This window comes from Mesocricetus auratus, unplaced genomic scaffold (assembly GCF_017639785.1).
Source record: "Mesocricetus auratus isolate SY011 unplaced genomic scaffold, BCM_Maur_2.0 Super-Scaffold_100004, whole genome shotgun sequence".
Lineage (NCBI taxonomy): Eukaryota > Metazoa > Chordata > Mammalia > Rodentia > Cricetidae > Mesocricetus > Mesocricetus auratus.
The window spans coordinates 103,213,437-103,234,167 of record NW_024429189.1 but is presented as its reverse complement, the minus strand read 5'-3'; the positions used below and the strand labels follow the sequence as shown (position 1 = coordinate 103,234,167).

The 20,731-nt window shown below is 40.1% G+C and overlaps 1 protein-coding gene across 3 annotated transcripts in view; it reads right to left on the bottom strand.

Moving 5' to 3' along the window:
* Positions 1-2,169: 2,169 nt before the first annotated feature.
* The window catches only part of Snap25 (synaptosome associated protein 25), a 77,716-nt gene continuing 59,154 nt past the window's right edge, over positions 2,170-20,731 (bottom strand). For 2 of the 3 annotated variants that reach the window (XM_005068686.3, XM_021226379.2), the window contains exons 5-8: positions 15,428-15,545; positions 11,792-11,917; positions 8,311-8,455; positions 2,170-3,480 (exon numbers count right to left, since the gene is read on the bottom strand). In XM_005068686.3, the coding sequence (XP_005068743.1) occupies positions 3,412-3,480; positions 8,311-8,455; positions 11,792-11,917; positions 15,428-15,545 (458 nt within the window). In that variant the 3' untranslated portion in view covers positions 2,170-3,411. Of the gene's footprint in view, positions 3,481-8,310; positions 8,456-11,791; positions 11,918-15,427; positions 15,546-15,724; positions 15,843-20,731 lie in introns of all 3 variants that reach the window. The other variant, XM_005068687.3, reaches the window with a different exon arrangement.

Sequence of the window (20,731 nt, the reverse complement as noted above, 5' to 3'; positions counted from 1 at the left end):
AGTGATTTTTACAGCAAGTGAATAAAAGGTAGGTTCTCGAAGATCTTCTGAAAGCCCATCATTCTTTCTTGCTGTTCAAGGAGCTTATTGTCTGTTGGAATTTCCTGGCTTTCTGGAATGGCAAAGGTACAACCCTGGAATGTATTTCCAAACAGTTATAGACTCATGCATATCTTAATTAAATCCTACCTTATCATTCACTAGCTGATATATCTTGTTCAAATAAAGTTAATGTTGCCATTAGCAAAGGGAACTAGCAATACCAGGTCTGCAGTTTTAAGAGAGTTTAATGAGTCAACATAGAATAGGTAAAGTAGGAAACAGAGCTTGTCCTGTGCCTAATGGTCACAGAATATGCGTTCTCTTTCTCTGTTGTCAGCACTAGCAGCTAATGAGACAGTGACACAAAATTGGGAAAAGCTAGTTAATCAGGTTTTAGGGATAAAAAAGAGATAGCAGAAATGAAAGGAGATAGGAGAAGAGAAGTGAGAGCAGCCACTAAAGCAAGCGATTACCATCAGGTGAGTTACCGCATGAGCAACTGGGGTTGGATCCTGCTGGAGCACTTTTGGAGGCAAAAGGTTGATGTTCACAGATCATATTTTAGAGGACATAAAACAGGGAGAACAGGGGGCTGGAGAGATGTCTCAGTGGTTAAGAGCACCGGCTGTTCTCCCAGAGACTTTGGGTTCAATCCCTCACTCCCACATTGTAACTCACAACCGTCTATAATTCTAGTCTTAGGGGACCCAACACCCTGTTCTGTGGGCAACAGTCATACGCATGAGGTACCGACATTTGTGCAGATAAAGCACACACATGCATAAAATGAATGAATAATTTTAAAAGAGGGATGAAAGATACCAATGGGCAGGAGATCAAGAAGAAAGCCTCCTGTGAAGAGGACACAGGGGGCGACCTGCAACCTCTGATTTTGTGTAGGAGGGTCTTTTCACAGTGCCTGAATGGAGGAAGGAGATTTAGTCTTTCCAGAGAGTTCTGTTGTTATGTCACTAAAACATTTCTTGGGTGGCTCTATTATCTGTATAAGAGTCATCCGTGGGACATTAATCCTCCATTAGTGAGAAGCAGCTGACTGTGTGTGTGAAAGCCAAGCCTGGACGAATGCAATTGTCAAAGCAAATATGCTGCCCAGAGCATCTGAAAGTAAACTGCCTACACTCGCCTTTCCTGTGAAAACCCACTCACTTTGGCTGAGAACAGATGGAGCTTGGCACATTATGCACAGCCTGACTATTGACCCTGCTGTCAGTTCTGACATATGCAGTACATAATCTGTCTTTTAGCACTCTCCCGGCTACCATGATTTTAAGAAATAGATGTGCTCTTGCTGTTGCTCCATTGGAAGAGGGTAAATCCTGCAAATACTTTCTGACAAAGACTTATCATTGCTCCTCCTACTTTTTCACTGCTCACACCTCACCCCCAGAGACACCCCTGAGTAAAATTATCTACCCACCACCCACCACCAACAAGGATAAATGCACTTGCATTACTACTATGGGTTATGGAGGGGAGTAGTGCTGGTGGAGGAAATGATAGGGGATGGTGGAGAGATGGTACAGTGATGCGGGTGGTGGTGGCTGTTGTGGTAACAGAGGCAGTGGGAATGGAGCTGATTATAGTGTGTGTGTGTGTGTGTGTGTGTGTGTGTGTGTGTGTGTGTGTGTGTAATAAAGATTATGATGAAAGTGAAGGGAATAGACATGCCAGTTAAGATAGTAAAGTGATACAGGCAGTAGGAAGAACAGAAGTAGGGTTAGATGAGGTGGTGGTGCAGTGGAGGTGGTGGTGTCAGAGTCACATTGGTGGCAAATGAGTGGCTATAAGAGAAATAAGGACAGCTTCTCTCATAAGAACTTGTCTATAAATGTTCAAAGCACAATTATCCATAATACTCCAAAAGTGATATAACCTAGGTGTTCACTAACTGGAGAACACGCAAATAAATGCAGTATATACACATAGAACAGGTTATAAGACTGAAGACAAGTTGTTTTCTGTCATTGGGGTTGTGTTGAAATGGAACAACTGTGGTTTTACACCCAGAGTCCTTGTTAAATACAACCAGCTTCTTAGAACCAACTGAACAAAGTATGTAGACATTGTTTTCCAGGATGAGTGCAACATCAGACAGGAGCCAATAGCTTGAGTCTATAATTTTTAATAATTTTAAACTAGCTACAAAATGTCAATCACTTCACAAACCAACAGAGGAGACAGGAGGAATTTAATATACATGCTGTAATGATATTTATCTCACAGTTTATCTATATTTCATTCATTTATATAATTTTTAAAGGTTTCTTTATCAGCTACTAAACATCTCAGCAGTTTGGTGTGCATAGCTCTAGATTAAGCAACAAAGAATTGTACTGATGACAAAACCACAGGGAAATAGTGATCAACAAGATTCAGACTTCGAAGATCTACATCTTCACACCTTCCACAGCAAGAGTGTTGTCTCCAGAACATATCTTTAAAAGTCAGCGAACAAATCCTATATTACATACATTTCACATAGTTTCAGCCAAATATATTTTGCTAGAAATGATTAAATGGTGTGTCAAATCCTTTGTTGTTGTTGTTGTTAAAAAAAAGAAAAAGGGATGATTATGACCAGTAAGTTTGTATGTTGACAGAAAAAGAGTGACACAGCTGCAGGTTTTGCTGGTATGACTTAATCTTGACAGTGTCCCAATACTGAGCATGCGTTGTTGCTTTGTTATTGTTGCTGTTGTGTGTGTTTTCTTGTCAGTATGCTACTGTCATGGAAAGTTTTTGTTTAAGTAGGAATCTAAAAATCTATTTAGTTCTCATGCATAAATGCATAAATCACATCACTTTTAGTGCAATGCCTGTTATGTAATTTCACATTGTCTAATCATGAAATCATAAAGACAGATAATAGCCATGAGGAACCAAAGACAGCACATTTGGAGAGATTCAGAGCCTGACACCCGAAGAAAGGACCGTGGCAGTAGCTCTGTGGAATGTCACAGTTTTACGAGAACAATACTGTGTATTGAGAGGATCAACAGCACATTGAGCATTCCTAAATTGTTGTCATTCAGCAAACGCCACTGAGAAAAGAAAAATGAGACCCAAGACATCTTAGGTAGGGAATTAGAGCCACCAGATGACTACTATGTACAACCTTTGGAAAGAAAGAGAGCCAGAGAGAACAAAAGACACAAAGCATCATTGGGAAGCTGACAGACCACACAGGACATTTACAATGGGGTAATTGTGTGTGTGTGTGTGTGTGTGTGTGTGTGTGTGTGTGTGTGTGTGTGTGTGTGTAAGACCTACTAGGTAATACCATGAGAAAAGCATGAAGGGCTCTCTTATCCAACAATATTTGGAGGAGAGAACAGCAGGAGTGCAAATTTAACCACTTCCGAGCATCTTTGTTGCACGTTGGTTGGCTTCATCGATTCTGGTTTTGTTGGAATCAGCCTAGAAAAGAGAGAAGAGAGGTCTTAGCTTACTCCTTAAAGTCCCATTCACCCTCTGGGTCCACTCAAATTCTTCTTTTATGAAACACTCTTGTGTAACATGTTGCCTTCCCCGCCATCCGCCTGGGCCCTGCCACAGCTGCAGTCCCCAAATAACACGCAAGACACTATATTAATTATGAAACTGTTGGCCGTTTGCTTGTTTCTTACTGGCTAGCTCTGACTTAAGTATTTAACCCATAATTGTTAATCTAAGTATTTCTCTTACTGGAGAAAAGGGTCCGGACCTCTTACTCTGGCAGCCTACATGGTGTCTACCTGTGTCTCTCTTTCCCAGAATCCTCCTCAACTCCTAGTTCCACCTATCTTGCTTCCCTATTGGCCAACAGTGCTTTATTGACATATACTTCTCCATCATTCTTGAAAGTTCCCCATTCAGAACTATCACTTTTTCTGCTCCCCTCACCCCCCAGGATCATTGCCACAGCCTTATTTGGACAAGGTCACAGAAACTTGACTTGGATTTTTGACTGCTTCTCTCACTGGATAACATCTGGTTTTTGAGGACAGGTTATATTATTTATCATTTTATGCTAGAAAGGTACTCAATACTCAATGACTTCTGTGGAAACAGTCCTATCTGTTCTACTGAACTGAACTGTTACTACTTGCTAGATCCTTCTTAGCTTGCTTATAGCAGTATCTGTGCCAGTTACATCTTAGGTCTCAACTTTCTTGTTTACAAGAAGGGCCTAGTAAAGAAATGTAATAATGAGTGTGACGTTGACTGTGTTCTACTCATTCAACCTAGATGACATTAACCATTGGGTGCATACGATTATTTGCTACTTTTTCCAAGTAAAGAAACAAAGCAGATGCAAATACAGACAACTGTCTAGAGTCTTAGTAATTGAGGGAAGGTCAAAAGCAAGCAGCCTGGATTCAGAAACCACACCATTACTCCTCTATTGAGATTTCCTGTGATGTATTAACTAAGCATGCATATATAATGAACCATAAAAACGTCTGTCCTAAGATTAAGTGCTTATTGTGTCTTACCTTACAGTTATTGTTACTGAGTTGAAGTTTGGCATGCTTCAGGTTATTTACTGGCCTTTAAGACCAATTTTCTTTTCTTTTTTTTTATAACTCAAGCGAATGGATTCAATATTCTTTTGCTGTTCTTGTTGGGGCAGCACCTCATAGGAGGATACTGTCATTAAAGGCAGCAGCAACGTTTAAATGCCAGTTTTGAAGGCTCACCTCCATGAGTTTGGCAACCAGCAAATCTTTAACAAAAGCTCATTTGTCATAATTTTATACCTTGCTCCCTTCAGACATATTCACTCTTTGGGTTACATCTTTCTGTATATATAGCATGAAACCAGGGAATGCTACAAGGTTAGACCCTTAAACCCCAGGGAATTAACTGTTCCCATAACTCTGACCATGGAGAAAGGGAAGTCAGCAAGCAGAGGCTGTTGTTTTTTTCTGTCACAAGTGGTAATGTTGTTTGTAACTCTATAGCCTACCAGAGAAGAAAGCCACCAGGTGATCCAGGGAATCAGTTTTCTGATGAGCCATTATCAATCACTGATTGCAGGCTCTGCACCTACTTCTCCTCTTTCCAATCTCCACTGGGTAGGGGGGTGGGGTCTTCTCTATTCAGTTTGAATTTGTGAATTCCTAGGACACTGGAGTCATCCATTTTCAAACAGGTTGGAAAGTTGAACATATTTCTAGATTATTCACAACTGAATTATCTGGCCGTGGTGCTCTACCATTTGCTTGGCTAATCAGGAGTTGGCTTCAAAATGAGTATTTACATCATAAGAGACAATACTGATTTGTCCTGATTATTCTGATATATATATATATATATATATATATATATATATATATATATATATATATGACTCCCAGGATCCTTTTTTAGAAAATGGATACTCCCTCCAATTTTATTTAGTTACCAAATCCTTCTGTACATACAAACTGTATCAGGAATAACCACACTTTGGTGCAAAGGAAACTTACTAGCTCAGACTAGTCTGAAATGTTCCTATAGATTGAATTGTGCCGTTTCCAGACTGAGTGAGCATAGAAAAGCTGAAGTAAGAAAATAAATGTCCTTTCTGAAGGCAAATGGAGACCACCTTGTTTATGAATGTATAGCCGCCTGACTTTCCCAAGGCAGCTCTGGGGATATTAAAGTTGAGTAGAGACTATTCTTGGGAATAGACTCAAAGGACAGAGTGGACCTGGAACACCTTCATTCAGTGGGTGCCTGTGACTTCTTTTCAAGTTCTCTATGAAGCACATTCGAATTCCAGACCCATAAAACATGACACAAAAGCACCACATGCTTTTTATGTATAAAAGAAATATGCCTCTTAGAAACTGAAACCAAAACAAACAACAACAACAAAATCACCAGGATCTCCTCCCTGCAGGTATGTGCCTTGGAATCTGTGTCTATGTTCATCCTATTTATGTGCTTGAGGATTTTTTTTTAATGGAGGCTACCCCACCCTAGTTTTCATGTTTGATTTTAGAGGATCCTAAGCTCAGTAATATATCCAATATGTTCTACGTGATTTGCCTTTGTGAAAAGGCCATAGTATTCACCAGGGAACCCAGACATGGTTAGGAGCTGTGGAGTTCATGTTTCTGAGCCCTTAGCTGCATGGTAGGTGGTGTACTGGCCCAGATCAGACGTCTAGAACTGCATGCTTACTATGTCATATACCAGCCTCTTCAGACTCCAGGGTTAAAATGTTCTCCAATCTTTCAGGTTACAGAGTTGCTGAACAGCAAATCCCTTTTCGAAGTAATCGCCTTAGTTCTCGGGCTGCCTTTCCCATTGACAAAAGACCTAAAGGACCGCCCAGCCTGCATCTCACACATCTACTTCCACAGGCTTCACCTTGAGGTTTGAGCATCTCTGTTGTTTCCTTAGCACCAGTTTACATAAAGCTTGTGATGGAAACTTACTTCTAATTTCCAGTTTACTGGAAGAATGGGGTGCTTGTAACTTTGGATGGCTGTATATATGTATAAACACCCATAAGCAAAAACACAAAGCAATTTCTTAAAAACCTACAAGAATATATGAAAATTCTTAATGTTTTGAACTCCCCACACTTCAACATCAGTCCAAATATTGATGAGAAGAGATCATGATGGTGGAATGGTGGATATGGGGTAAAGATCATGGACGGGGTAAGGAGAGAAGAGAATTCTCTTTGCTTTGACTACTGTGTGGTGTTAACTCAACCTTATACTTGCAGAGACTTTTAAATGCAGTTATTACAGACCAACGCTTCCTTGAGAAGGGAAGAGTCTGCTAATAATATTGCAGCTCTGTTTGAATTGTGTTCACATTGTGATTTGGGGGGGAAAAGGAGGAATTTCTATTTCAAATGTGGATGAGGCTAAAATAATTATTAAAAGGCAATTATACCCCTTCTCTCTACCTCAGTGACTCAGCAGTCTAGGGTTGATGAAAACCAGAGCAGCTATTTCCCATCAAGTTGCCTGGTTTTTCCTTAAACCTTTATCCCAGTGTATGCCTTTATCTGTAATGCACAGCTTAATACCGAAGGTACTTGCCATACTAGAGAACTACACCTGTAGAGGTAACAGAATCGTGAACTTTGCTGACTTTTTAGGAGCAATAAGTGTTTTTTTCAAGTTCCAGTATTTCAAAGGTTGACCCTGTTATGTTGAAGCCAGCCTGGCCTTGTTGAGTTATCTGCTTGCTTTTGAGTCAGTTTGGTCCACTGATTGAAAAGAAGCACTTCCTGTTTTCTTGGATTGTTTTCCTTCTGCAAAACAGCTCACCTATTATATCTTTGTTCATTTTTCTTGGGGCTATAATGGCTTCTATCCAGCTGCATTGGCTCCAGCACTTTTTGAACCTTTCAATAGGATTCTAAAACCCATTGGCTCTCACAGCATTAAAAGCTTTATCATAGCAAAAGCTGCTTAGCCATGACAAGCATGCTGTAACTTGCAGATGAGAGCAAAGCACAAGCATTTTGCCAGCCAGCTCTGACATTTGTATAGCTCAATACTGGTCAGGCAAAACATTATGTGGTCAGATATTGTTTATTGTTATTTATTGTTTAGTATTTTCTAGTCATTCCTTTCAAGGCATTGAAGGATACTTGGGGACCAAGAAACCACTATGTAGCTTTGTGACTTAAAAGATCTAAAAATTAACCTACTTTGTTCCTGGCAATGAAAAAGATATAAAAGATATATAAAGATTTCAAGATCTCAGATAAAGAACTTCAGAGTAGCTATACAGAAATTACACACATAAAATCACTATTAAACACTTAATGCACCCATCTCCCCCTATTGGTATTTGTACAATTTAAAAGACTGTCATTAATATTCAACATGGTACTATTGGGGATGAGGAAATTGCAAAGAAAGAGAATTAATGTCTGATTTGTATGGTGATATGTCCTGATATGACTTTCTTGGCAGTGGGGAGTGTCTCATTTTCACGTGTTCTAAGTGCCTAGCACATGCTTGAAATAGAAGAGATTTAGAAAAACATTGCCTACATTTAATTGTATGCTCTGGGGCTAAAGGTATAGCTCATTGATAGAGCAGTTTTCTCGCATACCCAGGGCCTGTGCTCAATCCCCAGAACTGCAACAAGAGAAAATCTCAGCTACATTCTAATCTTCATGCCAGTTCGGTTGCTGAATCCCATGCAAATACTAAGTGCAAAACATCCAGCAACTAGTGTGCCTGGATGTTTGTTCCCTTCCTAATGGGAACCAGTAGTCACCACCCAACCTCATAGTTGTGGGCTTACCTTCTCCATGATCCTGTCAATCTGGCGATTCTGGGTATCAATCTCATTGCCCATGTCTAGGGCCATATGACGGAGATTGCCAATAATGCCGCTCACCTGCTCCAGGTTCTCATCCATTTCATTTTCCCGGGCATCATTTGTTACCCTGGGAGCCAAATAGCAATTTTGGAAGTCAGAGTGAGAAGAAAGTTAGTATTAAGGAGTAGAGCTTGTGGGAAGTCTACAGACTTCTAGGGATCTACTTTATTCTTATTCAATATACCAACACACCTTAACATCCGTCTGTTTCAAATGTAATTTTAAAATAGGTATTTTGAGCTCAGGGTGTGGCTTAATAGTAGAGAACTTATACAAAAACTGTATTTGGGAGCCTTGTATCTTTCTCTGATAAGGTTTGGCTATGAAGCCACAGCCGGTAGAAATCTTGCTTCACCCTCCTCATCCTGCCCAGTATTAAAAGTCTTGCAGGCATGCACCTCTACAACTGCTTTGATTTTACAGTTCTAAAGAAAGCATTCAATTGAATTAAAAACATCAATCTATTTACTTTTATGATTTCTAAAACTATATCCTTTCCTCATTCTTACATGTTTATTTTCATTATTACTTCATTTATTTACTTATTTGCCTTTTAGCTCGAGACAGGGTTTCTCTGGTTATCCCTGGCTGTTCTAGAACTTTCTCTGTAAACCGGGCTGGCCTCAAACTCAGAGATCTGTCTTACTCTGCCTCCTGAGTACTAGGATCAAAGGCATGAGCCACCATCGCCCAGCCTATTTTATTTTTTTAATGTGTGTTAGGTATGTGTGTGTATGTGTGTGATTCTGTATGTGTGTGTCCATATGTGAGTGAATGTGCCATGGCACCCATGTAAACATCAGAGGACAGTCCGGGTGTAAGTCCTCACTTTCTAACATGTCCACTAGAGCATCTTGCTCATCACCATATATGCCACTTATGAGCTTTCAGGACTTCTGCCCACTTCCCATGTCACCACAAGCACATCACTGCCACACCTGGTTTTCACATGTCTTCTGGGCATCTGCACTCACTGGAATGGCAAGTGTTTAATCCACTGAGCCACATCTGAGTCACCTAATACCCTAATTTTATTTTTATGAAGATAAAATCATTTATTCTGAGGGATTTCAGGTCAGGAGATAGAGGCAGAATTATATAAAGGCTATTTTCTTTTTTCTGAAACATAAATCTCCAAGGTAAAAGAAAAAAGTGACATAGAGAATCTCAGTGCTCATTACTTTGCCTCCTTGGGATGTGCATCAGTGTGAACATCAGTGACAACCTGTTTGCCTCTTAATCCTGAGAACTCCGAAGAGATTCAAAGGGAACCACTTTTGGGGGGTGATTCTTAATGCATGCATATGTTGACATCATAGGTTGGCTAGGGGCATTGGAACTTGTGCTTTTGGGGCAGAGGAGCAGTGCTTTGTATCTGGTGGTTTCTGTTGAATGGGTAGGAACAGGAATGTAGGAGCTGGCTCACAAAGAGCTTTACCACATTTCCAGAGGCCAACTTGAAGGGTAAGAAGGCACTAATTACAGAATCCTCCTACTAGTTACAGTGATGAGCTAAAGGAGAGTTAAATTCCTTTTCCCATGGCAACTTCCAAATCAGACTGACCTACTATGACGTTGTTCTTTTGTTCATTTTGTTTTGCTTGAAACCTTGTTTCCATGTATAGCCCAAGCTGACCTTAAGCCTAGGGCCTCCTGAATCCTAGGATCATAGTCCTATGCCACTATGCCTGGCTCCACTAAAATACATATTAGCCTGAGCCAAAGAAAATTTAAAAATTGAGAGAGAATTTCCTATCATTTAAATTTCATTTGAATGATCATCAACAATGAACAAATTCCTGTAGAGCAATCCTATCCAGTTCTAACACATGATGGAATCACCCAAGTTTTACAAATCATAGATGCTTGTGTCAGTGTCAAGAGTTTTGGATTCAATTACTGTATACTGAGTATAGGCAATAGTCCCTCCATCTTTCCCCTTCCCTTTCTCCCTGCTTTCTCCCTTTCTTTCTTCTGTATCCTCCTAGTTGATACTAATATAGGCACTGGCTTGAAAATCACTTAGAGGAAGAATTAGATTGTTATCTGTAAAGCTACAGGTGCATACCTAGACCCTACACCATATGAATCACAGCAGTATTAGTTGGCCAACAACTACAATGATTTGGCAGTAGATAGTCATAAGGACATATATTCTTACCTATGCTGAGTCCCCGTATACTAGTCTACATCAGTGGTTCTCAACCTTCCTATGCTGCAATCCTTTAATATAGTTCTTCATGCTGTGGTGACCCCAAAACCATAACATCATTTTCACTGTTACTTTATAACTGTTAGGAATCATAATGTAAATATTTTTGGTGACAAAGGTTTGCCAAAGGAGTTGCTACCCACAAGTTGAGAATCACTGGTTTATATATGTAGTAGTCTAAATATATCTTAATTGATACAATTTACGCTTCCTTTGACAAAATTAAGTTGGTGGGGTTAAGACAATGGGATGATAATGTGGATGGGGGTCCAAAAATATAAGGACTATAACCTTTTCCTTTTCGTTGGAAATAGTTGGCTGTTTTTCTGCTTGGCAGTTTCCTCGGAGCCAAGGTATTGGCTGACTTACATAACTTGAGGCTTTAAAAATAGATATTTAAACTGGTTTTTGCTTCTAGATCTCAAAAGAAGTTGTTAGTGTACATCTCAATTTTTTCTTTTTTTCACATAGATCAGTTCTTTCACTTCCCCTGTTCTGTACCCTGGGAAGCTGATCTTTATTATTGAACAGCTGGCTTTCTGTTTGCTCTGACTTCCAATGGGCTTTGGATAATGGCCTGAGGGATATTAGAGAACAAGAGAAGCAGGGCTTGGGGCATTTCCTTTCTCATTCTGGCCAGCTGTGGCTATGGCTGAATTTCACTACCATATAACCTTTTGTAGTCATAATTGTTGGGTTCTGTTGCGCCTATCTCCTGAGGACTGAGTGGTAACAGCTTACTGCTACTACTAGACTATACATGCTACCTCACTCACACTGTTTAACATACCTCTATAACAATCTGCTTAATAAGCCCGGTCAAAATAAGCCATGTCATGCAATGCCTTTTACATAACCACTCTGATTCTGGGTGTGGTCATGAGATTTGTTTTGTTTAGAGACACTCTGGCAAACAGCACCTAAACGACAATTTGGAAGGACATTGTGCCTTGGGTCTTGTTTCTTTGACACATTATCATCACCATGAAGAAGTCTAGGCTCTTTGTTGGAAGACCTCATGGAGGTGGATGGAAGTGCCTGCAGTGATAGCGAAGTCAAAAACCAGATAAGTCAGTGAGGCTATCACGAATCCAGTCCTAGCTTCTTGAGGGAGTCCAAAAGTTCTTTGCAGAAGAAGATGAAATAGTTTAGTGATGGTTATTTATCAGCAGAGAACTCCAAGAAACTCACCTGCGGATGAAGCCACCACTGATGGCCATCTGCTCCCGTTCATCCACCACACGAGCAGGCTGGCTGGCCACTACTCCATCCTGATTATTGCCCCAGGCTTTTTTGTAAGCATCACTGGATTTAAGCCTACACAAAAAATTGGGTGAGTGACAAAGCACAGGGTGGAGCAGCAAGCTCACAGAAATTACCAATTTAAGCGAAGAACCGAACCAAGCAAATGAGTTTTAAATTGAGGCATTAGAGAATACCGATATATCATAATCCGGACCCAAACAGTTAGCCACCACCACACCTCAGCTATTCAGCATTTTATTTTCAATTGCGCCAATTGCAATGGTCAAGACTAATCTTTGGTTTGTTTTGTGGTTTAATTGGACTTAAGATAAGGCTTAAGATAGTTGGAGAAGTTCAGTTCTATTTCAGTGACATGGTTATATTTTGAGACACAAAACACAGAAAAACATACTGGCAGACAGACACAAAACAAGACTGCCAAGTAGGGGGTGTACATCACACCACAATAACACAGAATCGTTATGAAAAACATACTTGACCAAGTTTTTAACACATTGTCATGCAATGATCTCTGCTTAATATATTTCCCTCAATGACTGTGAAAACAGCATTCTGAATGCTTCATGTAAGACACAGAGGATTGGTGGTTGGCCAAGGGTGATGGTCTTTGGGTTGCCTCTACAGTGGTTTGAAATTGATAATATATCGGTACTTCCAAACAGTCACCATACATCCAGGGTTGATGTACAAACCTTTGTCCACAGAGACAAAAAGTAAAAGAAGCATAGTGAAATGAATGCAGGAAAATAGAAGAGAGACCAAGCCATCTAGCATCAAAGAGGACCCCCGCCACCCTGTGTCTTCTTCATGCACCAGCTACAGGCATGAGTAAAGAGTGAAGCATTCTCATTTAAGCCAAACTACTCCAGAAGTTGACCATTCTCGAAATAGGCACTAGCAGGACAGTAATAGCCTTCGTGATGATTTGAAACGCAGTTCATTAGCTTCTTGGTTAGGCCAAAGGGCAGAGTGGTGTGCATACAGATTCCTACTTTAAACTATCCTGGGTTATGACAAGGGAGAGTGGTTTGGAACTAGTGTGGTCTCCATGGGCTACATTTCACTGACCTGCCTTGGAAGAAAACTTAAAATCCAGGCATACCTGTTGTGCCCAATAGAAACATATAGAGCATATTTTGGTGGGTGTGCTGTAATTTAAGGCAATCAAAGATGTTTCTAGGTTCTTTGCATAGTAGAAACCACATGCTATTGAGTCCAAGAAAAACATACATCCTTTGGTCCCATTTCACAGTTTTTATTCTAAGACACCAAGATTTAGTCACTTCCCCCACTTCTTTCTCTCACTAGAGGGCCAAAGCCATCTCTTAAACTGGCTTTAATCTTTGTAGACTGAGACCAGGGAACCATGGTGACAAACTGGGAAATGAACCAATGAGATTTCAGCAGCTCCCACAATTTACTGTCACAACTTACTGCACCACAGGGCATGGGCCCACTCCATGAATAGTACAAGGCCAGAAACCAAATTTTTATAGTTAAAAGAGTTTGTTTCTTCACCCCACCTCCCCATTCTCTCTCTTTTTGGGTATAAGAAGCTGTTTGGACTTTGTGATGTTTTCTGCTATGTAAAATGTCTGGTATACCATCTTTGGCAAAGTCAAAGGAAAGGGAAATATGCGTTTCCAAAGAGAAGGCAAACCACTGCACCCACAACGCTGCACACACTCACATCACGGCCGTACATCTACCATAGTCCTTCGAAACATGCCGAGACAGGGCAAAGCCCCCGGAGAGTCCAGGGCACCACCAGCCACTGCGTTGTGACACATGGTTTTTAAAGCGTTATTTACACACATCGGGAAACACTTCACTCAAGCTTTGAAGCTCAATTAGGGTCTCTTTAGAATTAAGGGAGAATTAGGGATCACTTATACATGGATTTAGTAGGGGTCATGCTTCTTCAAAACCCGAGGATCCACCTCAAGGAGCCCCGCCTCCACCCTTTCTTCACACACAATTGAGGGAGGGGGTGGGGGATGTATCTGTTGGCATTCGCTCCAAATGTGGGGTAAGTTGGCTCTGAAAAGGGCTTACAGTCAAATCTTGACTAACTGGAATGCTTGCCCATGAGTGAGAGTTTGGAGAATTCTATGGTTTTACTAGTGAACAGTAGATTCTGGAGGAAAAGTCTTGAGCTAATTTTCTGTTCAGAGTTTGGGTATGGGCACAATTCAGTCTTCCTACAGTTATAGCTTATATTGATATATCTAATGACCTTTTCAAACCTGCTCTAATTTACCACTTATTTATTTCTCCATAGGTAGAGATAGAATAGAGACTACTTGAGACACTGCAAATGAGCTAGATGTCCTGGGAAAACAAAACATTTCAAAACTGCTCTGACTGCCCCCCCACTCCCCCTGTCCCACTTTTCATTGGCTAAAAACAGAAAGGGGGCAAAAGTGTTTTGTGTTTGAGGGTTCCAGTTAGTTGGATTCCAGTTAGTCAGGCTTTACTGTAGAGTATTCATTTTTGTTTTTTTAATTGATAAAATGAGCCCCTCCCCCTCCTAAGCAGGAAGTGGGATATTTCAAATCAGCCTCAAAGTTTAAAGGATGTGAATGGTCATATAATCTACTCAGAATGACATCAATTTCTATTCTGAAAGCTAGGATCAGGAGAGCTTTTGGGTAAAAGGCTTCTTTTAAAAGGGAAAGGGGGAAGGGTGAGGGAGATCAGGTAATGAGTTTAATTTTCCAAATGCATGTTGGGCAGTCCACTCATGCATTTTAACCCCACTGCTAGCCAAATGAGACTATCTTCTGGAACCCTTGATTTTTTGGGTTCTTTCTCTTGCAAATCTTTATAACCACATGTCACATTTCTGCTACATTCCAAAAAAGCATTGCGGAACCTTGAGAACAGTTAAATGTTTTGAGATGTTGTGCATGCAAAATCTACACATTTCAACATTTCAGCCAGTGTACAGGCAGATCTTCCAAGAGGAAGAGTTAGAGGATATGGGTCCAATTTAGGATGGGCACTACTGCTTCTTACTGAAGAGGATGCTTTTGCACTGGGTGAGGCTATAGACCTCATGACCAAATGCAGGAGCTGGTGAGCAGTCAAGAGGGAATCTGCCACATGCTCTGAGTTGCAGAGGCTTACCTGGGCCAAATTAGCCTGTCTCTTTTACTTCTGAGACAGAAAAAATAATCAAACCTTGATACATGCATTTCTAATCCTCCACACTTACCCAAAGTCTTTTCTAAATCTACAATTTTTGTTCTTTGGATTGAGGAAAACAATGTGCCCCAAGTGCCTCTCTCTCAAAGTACACTTTCTGGAAAATGTTGAAACGTTCATCAATAAAAATTGCTGACAGTGAGGCTTCCACTGTAGTATGCCTGATTTTTAATGCATCAACAGTAATTCCCACTAGTATTATCTATGCTATGAGATGAATGCATTGGAGACGGCATTGATCTGTTCTGCATGCCACATGCTCATCCTGCCTATGAACCTGCAGGAATGAGCTAGTCAAGGCTTGGAGATGAGCCTTGGGAAAACCAAAGCTTCAGGCAGGCAGGCAGCACCTACTTGTTACAGGGACACACACAAAGCCCGCAGAATTTTCCTAGGTCCGTCAAATTCTTTTCTGCTTCTTTCATGTCCTTATTGATTTGGTCCATCCCTTCCTCAATGCGTTCCAGTTGTTCTGATTAAACACAAGTATTTTATCCCCACAGAATGAAGCAGATGGAAAAGGACAAAGAAAAAAAAGACAAAACTTCAGACATTCACTTTGACATTAAAAAGGAAAAACAAAAAAGAAAAGCAAAGAAAGAAAGAAAGAAAACTGGACGCCACAGATTAGAGCTGGTACCCAGTACCTACTTGTTACAAGGACATATGAAAAGGCCACAGCATTTCCCTAAATCTTTTAAATTTTTCTCGGCCTCCTTCATGTCTTGGTTGATATGGTTCATGCCTTCTTCGACACGATCGAGTTGTTCTGGTTAGGACAAAGGGATGATAGTGTGGAATGAATTTTTTTTGGGTTTCCAACAGAACATGAGAAATGACTATGTGAAACAGAATTAGAGAGAAAGAGAGAGAGAGAGGGAGGGAGGGAAGGAGGGAGAGAGAGAGAGAGAGAGAGAGAGAGAGAGAGAGAGAGAGAGAGAGAGAGAGAGAGAGAGAGAGATTGAGATTACAATGCATTGTCCAAGAGGATGCATTGCTGTAGACGGCTGCTGCTGTCCTAAATAGACATGGGTGGAAGGAAATGAACAAGAACGATGTTCAAAATAGTTTGCAGTTCTGACATGATGGGATGAGATCAGAAGGTCTGTTTGATTTTGTGTATCCATGGAAATAGCAGTGTATTGACCAAGACACCAGTGAAACCCAAGAGAAAGAAAAACGGGTGTTAATTTATATTTAAGGGGCTCCCATTCAATGCTTTGAGAAAGATTATCTGCTCCAATTTCAAAATATCTGTATCTTTTGGCTTTTAAGTGTCCCCAAGCAGATAAAAGGAGAAAATACAGTGTGTTTTCTTTTTGGTGGCAAACAAGGAATAGATATGGCTATGTGTTTCTGCTCTTCCCTCGGCAGTGGCTTACAGCTAGAGGTAGCCAAAGGTGTGTTCTTGGTTTTCCTTATTTAATTCATAGATGCTGAAAAATAAGGCAACATCAGTATAGCAATACTGTGAGTACCAAAACATTTCAATTCATTTCTTACCCTGGGAGTGACTTGCTACAAAAACTGGGAAAGACATTTTATTCTTCTGTTCTGGTTGCCTAGTATCTGTGATGTGGACCTGCTAACTACTAACCTGATCATCGAAAACGAGAATGTGTGTATTTTTGGAGGAGGGGCAGTGAATTGGCACACAGAATGGCACTGTACCATTGCTACAAGGAAAGATGAGTTTAGTGCATCTGAAACACAGCTCGATACTCATAAAAATAAATCAGTTCTAGGTTGCCAAGGTTACATAAACCAAATTTGATTAATCTCTCAAATGTGTCACCATATTAGGGTAATTGCAAGTTTAATGCAGGGGATTTGTCAAGTAGCTTTTAAGAACATTAAAGGAGAAGTGCAGTATGAGGTATTGGCTGTCTAATTATAATGTCCAGTTACATCTCACTCCTCCTTTTTTCTGTATATTCATGCATGCACTGATGAGTGTGCCTCTAGAAGTAAAGGCATGCCTAGGGTAAAAGTCATGAGCACATTTCTAGCCTAAAGGCCTACACAATCACCTGAAAACCATTTCATATAAGTGTATAATGTGGAAACTGTCACTGTAAGGCTCACCAGTGACTCAAATAGGGCAAGCATGACTCTGGATAATAAAAGATTATTTTTGCTCTCTTTGGTAGGACTAAAGAATAAATTGTCACTGATAAGGTCTCTGCTGCCTCTGCTATGTTTTTCAGAAACTGCTGGAAACACTGCAGTGTTTATTCAGCATGGAGGGCAGTGGAGCCATTTTTCTGTTGAGTGCACAGAGACAGGAATGTCTTGGAAATCTTTATATGCAAGATTTTTCTCCCTTCTTCCTCATACTTGAGGGAACTTTCTATTCTCCTACCTTCTTTTCTTCCTGGTTTGTTTGCCTTTTTGACACAGGATCTTCCTATGGAGCCCAGCATCCTAAGTACACAATTGTAAGCACAACCGTGCCAAACTCATTTTTTAAACTAATGATTTAACTCCAGTTTCCTTTTAAGAACATAATAAACAAGCTTATGAATCAAATATAATACTTGTGTGAGAGGATTAGGGTATAATGCAAAGGACAGAGTATTTTCTTGAAACCTTTAAATTTTTCTTGGCCTCCTATATGTCTTGGTTGACATGGTTCATGCTTTTATCAACATGTCATTGAATGAAGAACCATCATGCATACAAATAGAAATGAGGTTCAAATCAAAGAATTGCTGATAGCTTGAAGAGTACTGTGTTAGGATGAATTTAAGGAGGTATCTGGGCTCAAAGGGCAAATTCATTGCAGGGCACAAACATTGGCAGCAATGTGCATTCCAAAGGGATGCATCTTCAGATGGCTGTACTTCCTGGTACATTTCTCTTCAGTTAGAAAAGAATGAATACATATTTTGTTTTTGCAAAAATCATGACTCTCTGACAACATTTTGGAAGCCTTATCCCTGATGGCTCTGGGGATAGGAGGTAATTCGTGTCTATGAACTGACCTTAAAGTGTTGGACCTTTGAGTTAGATAATTGAAAGATAAAAGTTAACACATCCATGAAAGCTACATTCTGCCATGGATTTCCAGCTTTGTTAGCAAAAGTTTGACTGTAAGGGAAAAATCTAATGGCTGAATATGATAAAAAAAATGCCTAGAACTATTTTATCCAGGTGTTCTGGCTACAATATTTACTGTGCTGAGTTGCGTTTGTGGGCATGTTTGACACATTAAACTTGGTAGCCTTGGAATAATTTCCATGAAGCATGAATAGGAAGTTTGTGAGAACTTCCATGTTCATTTCATTCCCGTGTTGAGTTGCATCTGTGAGGGTCTCATGCATACTGCACAGGGTTGACTACGTCTTCTCTCCCTAAGCTTTTGTGCTTGTTCTTGGAGATTGAGAAGAGAACTCTTTTTTTTTTTTTTGTCATGAGTCTTTCTGTCTTCTCGTAGACAACACTGAATGTTGTTAGCACTGACGGAAACATTTTTTTGTTTGCCATAATATTTGAGTGATCAATTGTCTCTGATAGATTCACCAGTAGAAGATAGATTCTTAGGGATTTGTTTAGACATCTTTTTTACCATTATAAGTAGAGGAATATAAGACCCTTAGAATTTTGGGGTTGGTCCTAAAGAAAAACAGTGTTTTCCCTAGTATGCAAGTTTTCATACTAATACACAGTTAGAAGACACTGCCTATATGATTTCCACTTCCCTTAACAGTGTTGAACACTATGAAATTAGTTTAAACATAGTGATATAACCACATATCCACAGTGGCTACCACATTGGAAAGCTTGAGTCATTCAGAACTAAAGTTAGTGAGTGGATCAGCACGGGGGTCTGATATTTTGTCAAATGCTTTGTAGTGCAATGGCATTTTAAGGTGGTTGGATGGCCCTCTAGGTTGGCTTTGATTTTGTCTTTTTTCTGGCAAGAGATTTTACTGTTTAATTTAGAGCTCATCACAGGTACATTCTCAGAGAGCCTGGACTGAGTCATCAAAACAAACAACCCAGAAAAGACTAACAAAAGAAATGAAAGACATGGAAGTGAAAAGTTAGATTATCCATGTTAATACAGAGCCATTATGGGGTTTTCCTGGAAGACATCATTTTAAGGGGAACTAAAGTCCCAGGGCTCTGTATATGTCCAGAGTTGTGTGTCATGCCTGATGCTCCTTGGTGTCCCCTGATACCTGGGCCTAAAACAAGAATTTCATAATGAATTTCCCAGAGCAACTGTTCAGTTGGACAACCTGCAGAGGTCTGGGCTGCCTCCACAGTAGGTGCAATGGTTCTCTAGCAGGATGGTTGTTGCTTGTGTTTCCTTGAGTAGCTGCGAAGTAGAAATAGTTAATATTCTGGATGTCAGGCATAGACAAAATTAGGACAGCATTAACTGAAGAGAAATCAAAATCAATTACTGATCTCAACAAGTCAACATTGCACAAGCAGAATTAAATATGCTTATTAAGAGGCAAGGAAGATAGTGGTGGGTACACTCATGTCACTTGTTAAGCGCCTAAGTTCCTAGTAAAAATGAAATGTGTACCTCTTAAGACAAGCCCGAGACCACCCACTTTTGCATATTTACGATTGCAATCTTATTTATTTATTTATTTATTGGTTGATTGATTGCCAGTATGAGCTGCTTATTACACATCTGATATAACACAAGCTCTCATGGGAAAATGCTTCCCAGAGGACTCCAAAATTTTCCAGTTGAAAACACTCATTATCCTGTCAGGACAATCCGTTCTTTGTTTTTTAGATAATAATATCTAGATGCTTGTGGGAATTATCATGCTTAAGAATTATGAACTTTTGTATAAGTATAGGGATTTTGTACCAAGTCTCCCTGCTGCTGTAAAGCTTCTTTCCCCACACTGCTGTCTATTAACTGAAAGAGCTGGTTTGCCACTCTTCTACGTGGGCACCTTCTGTTTCACAACTTTTCAAGCAATGGCTTGTTGCACCACACATTTCGGAGTTGAGACATTGCTACATAGATCACACCAGCAAGGAGTTACAGCAAATCTCAAGACTGACCCTTTAGAACAGAACTCAACTGGACTCTAAATTTTAGAGATTTCAACAAACTAATTTGAACAGTGGGAAAAAAGTGGTGAGGTTGGTGTATGATTCTTTTTCCCCCCATTTTATAATTATTTTATGTATATTCTTTAAAAAGTTTAACACAAATAAATATTATAAAAACAAAAGCCCCTTTGTGATAGCATTGGGAAGAACCTGTCAGAGAAGTGGACTATAGCTTTGCATCTATGAGTTGCACGGTGTTCATACTAAGGTTATGCTTTTTCAAGATGCTACAAGTCAATATCTATGTATAGTGGGGCTGCCAGGTTTGTGGTCTTCCTGCTCAACATGGTCCTCTCTTCTTTACTTGGAAGTAGCAATCTTAGCTCTAGGGCACCCCATTAACATAGCTGAGACCTTCTCAGAACAGTTCTTTGTTCTGGGGTCCTCTCACTCTATTCTCCTTTTCTTTCTAGCCCCCTTTCCAGGTGTTAGACCCATATCACATCTGAAGGCTCTTACTATCACACTCAGCCATCATGGGCTTCTACTCTCTACATTTATCCACCATAGGCATTCCCCAATAAATTTCAAATGCTTCTAATTGCTCCTCAAAATACTTCAAATGCTTTC